The sequence below is a fragment of the Protobothrops mucrosquamatus genome, unplaced genomic scaffold (assembly GCF_001527695.2).
Source record: "Protobothrops mucrosquamatus isolate PMUCROS unplaced genomic scaffold, P.Mucros_1.0 scaffold6135, whole genome shotgun sequence".
NCBI lineage: Eukaryota > Metazoa > Chordata > Lepidosauria > Squamata > Viperidae > Protobothrops > Protobothrops mucrosquamatus.
Genome location: NW_015391972.1, coordinates 16791 through 19416, shown reverse-complemented (window position 1 = coordinate 19416; position 2626 = coordinate 16791). Strand labels below are relative to the sequence as shown.

Genomic DNA, 2626 nt, shown 5'->3' with positions numbered 1-2626 from the left:
AGAAAACTTGAGTTTTACATTTATATCTTACCTCTGATCATCATCATATTGTGAAATAAAATGATCTTTTCTATGCCCAGACCTAATTTATGTGCAGTTCCTTGACCTCATGATGGACAACTGTGAATTAATTAAGAGTGCCATCCAACATCTGTTTTGCTTTCATGTTGATACTAATGCTTGAATCAGTGTTGCTCTATTTTTTTTCTTCTGTTGATACAGAGGAATGTGACAATATGAACCGTTATGAGCAACCGGGCAGAAATATTCGACAGCAAAAAGCAGAGGGACTCTGGAAGAGAACACCCCAGAGGTGGAACACTCAGGATCATTATCATCTTAGTCCCACTGAGCACTATTCACACGTCAGAAATGATCTAAACAGGTGTGATTCTCAGAAGAGCAAAAAGGTTAAAGGTTGAGGTTTGGGATTTTCCTAGCAGCCATTAATCATTAGAGGTCCCCCCCCCCCCGAGTTAAAATCTACATTTGGACACAGCGATTCTTAGAAAGAAAAGACAGCAGTCCAGGGAACTGTAAAATGTCCCTAACTTGAACAAGATCAACATCCTACTTTGAGCTTGAAATGGCTGTTTTCTATTCCAGAAGGGCTACTTTAATCTTTCTGAAAAGATTTCAAACTCAGGGTGGAATAGTTGAAACAGGGCTGTTTCTCACTGAAAACTTCTCCAAAGGGATTGTGACCGTGTTGAAGGTGAAACGTTCACATTCACGTTTGATATATATATATATACATGCAATAGCCAAAACAAAAATGAGTCTCTTTCTATGGGAGTGAGTTATACAGTAGTGGCCAAAATTGTGGAAACCTTTTGGGAAAAGTGTACAGTAGAAATGCCACCTTTGGTTAAGTTTCCACCCATTTTTCTTCTAATTTCTTTATAACTGTAGCCTTGTTCACGTAATAATACTATTTTACATCGCTTTCTGGGCAAACAGTCAACTCTTTGCAACATGACTTTAATTTTATTACATTTTACAAGCTCACTAAATGAAAGAACACAAAAAAAACCAACCGACTTGATAGCGATCACATAACACACTGACAAATGTCCTCCTCTCAGCTTCAATACAGGACATCAATCACTGGATCCTACTGTGATCCTATTGGCTCATTGCCAAAACAAGAGGACACCCGATTGGCTCTCTAAACACTCATGCTCATTGGCTACAATCAGATGAAGGAAAGCTCCCTGAGATCAACCTAAGCAAGTTGTACTTCCTTTTTCTGGTTATTTGGCTATAGCTTTTCATAGAGTACAGATAATTGAACAGATTTTGTTGCATTACATTCTTGATTAAATTATCTTTCCATTGATATATAACTTTATGGTACTACTCCCCCCCCCCCAAAAAAAAGTGGTGTTATTAGCCATCAAACCTCAAAAATACACTTTTCCCAAAAGGTTTCCACAAGTTTGGCCACTACTGTATGTATAATTTACCAATCAAAGATTGCTAATATTTTAAAATTGCACTTTGGGTAAAGATGACCTACAAGGCAAGAATAATAGTAACCATATTAAAAGCAAAACAAATTTGAATACGGCAGAACAAATGTAACGGAATAAATAAAAACCGTGCATGTATTTTCCAGTGCCTGGGAAAATAGGGCCTGATCTGAGGGTGAAATACTGGTAACACCGGTGCAAGTTGAACTCTTGAGGGAAACCCTTGGAAGTTGGAAAGCCACCATAAAGGAGATTCTCACCACTGGCACAGCCAAACAGTTTCTCTGGCAGGGATTCAGAGCAGAGAACATCCATCTGATATTGGGCAGCTAGATAGAATACTGCATTGCTCTTCATTTAATACAGAAGATCACTTCTGTGAAGATTTTTTAATAATAATAATAATAATAATAATAATAATAATAATAATAATAATAATAATAATAATAATAATGACGTTTGAAGGAACCTTGGAGGTCATCTAGTCCAACCCCTTGCTCAGGCAGGAAACCCTATACCAGTGGTGGTGAACCTATGGCACACGTGCCAGAGGCAGCACTCAGAGCCCTCTCTGTGGGCATGCGTGCCATCGCCCCAGCCTCACCTCCCCCCGTGGTCCCCTCCTCACCAGCAGCCCCCCCAGAGGAAAGTCGTCCCCAAGTGTTGCCCGCGCGGAGCGGCGCAGCCAAGGACATGGCAGCCAGGCAGCGGGGACAAGACTCCGCCCTCGCGCGTGCAGTTGATGCTGCGGGGTATGGGTGGAGGGCGTGGCCACCATGGCGCTGCTGGGCCGCCTGGGCAATCTGTGGAAGTGGTGAGTGGCCCTGGGGGCGGGTGGGGCTGGGGGCGGGGTGGGGGCAGAGCGGAGCGGGGGTGGTTTTGGGGCACTCGGTCTCTAAAAGGTTCGCCATCACTGCCCTATACCATTTCAGACAAATGGCTGTCCAGTCTCTTGTTAAAAACTTCCAGTGTTGGAGCATTCACCGCTTCTGGAGGCAGGTTGTTCCACTGGTTAATTGTTCTCACTGTCAGGAAGTTTCTCCTTAGTTCTAGGTTGCTTCTCTCCTTGATTAGTTTCCATCCGTTGCTTCTTGTCCTGCCTTCAGGCGCTTTGGAGAATAGCTTGACTCCCTCTTCTTTGGGGCAGCCCCTGA

At 43.0% G+C, this 2626-nt stretch overlaps 1 protein-coding gene across 1 annotated transcript in view; it reads left to right on the top strand.

The window, feature by feature from the left end:
* Positions 1-234: 234 nt before the first annotated feature.
* Positions 235-2626, top strand: part of LOC107300097 (serine-rich coiled-coil domain-containing protein 2) — a gene marked incomplete at its 3' end in the record, with an annotated part of 11599 nt that continues 9207 nt past the window's right edge. Inside the window, exon 1 of the mRNA XM_015829440.1 lies at positions 235-385. Coding sequence (XP_015684926.1) covers positions 237-385 — 149 coding nt within the window. The remainder of the gene's footprint in view (positions 386-2626) is intronic.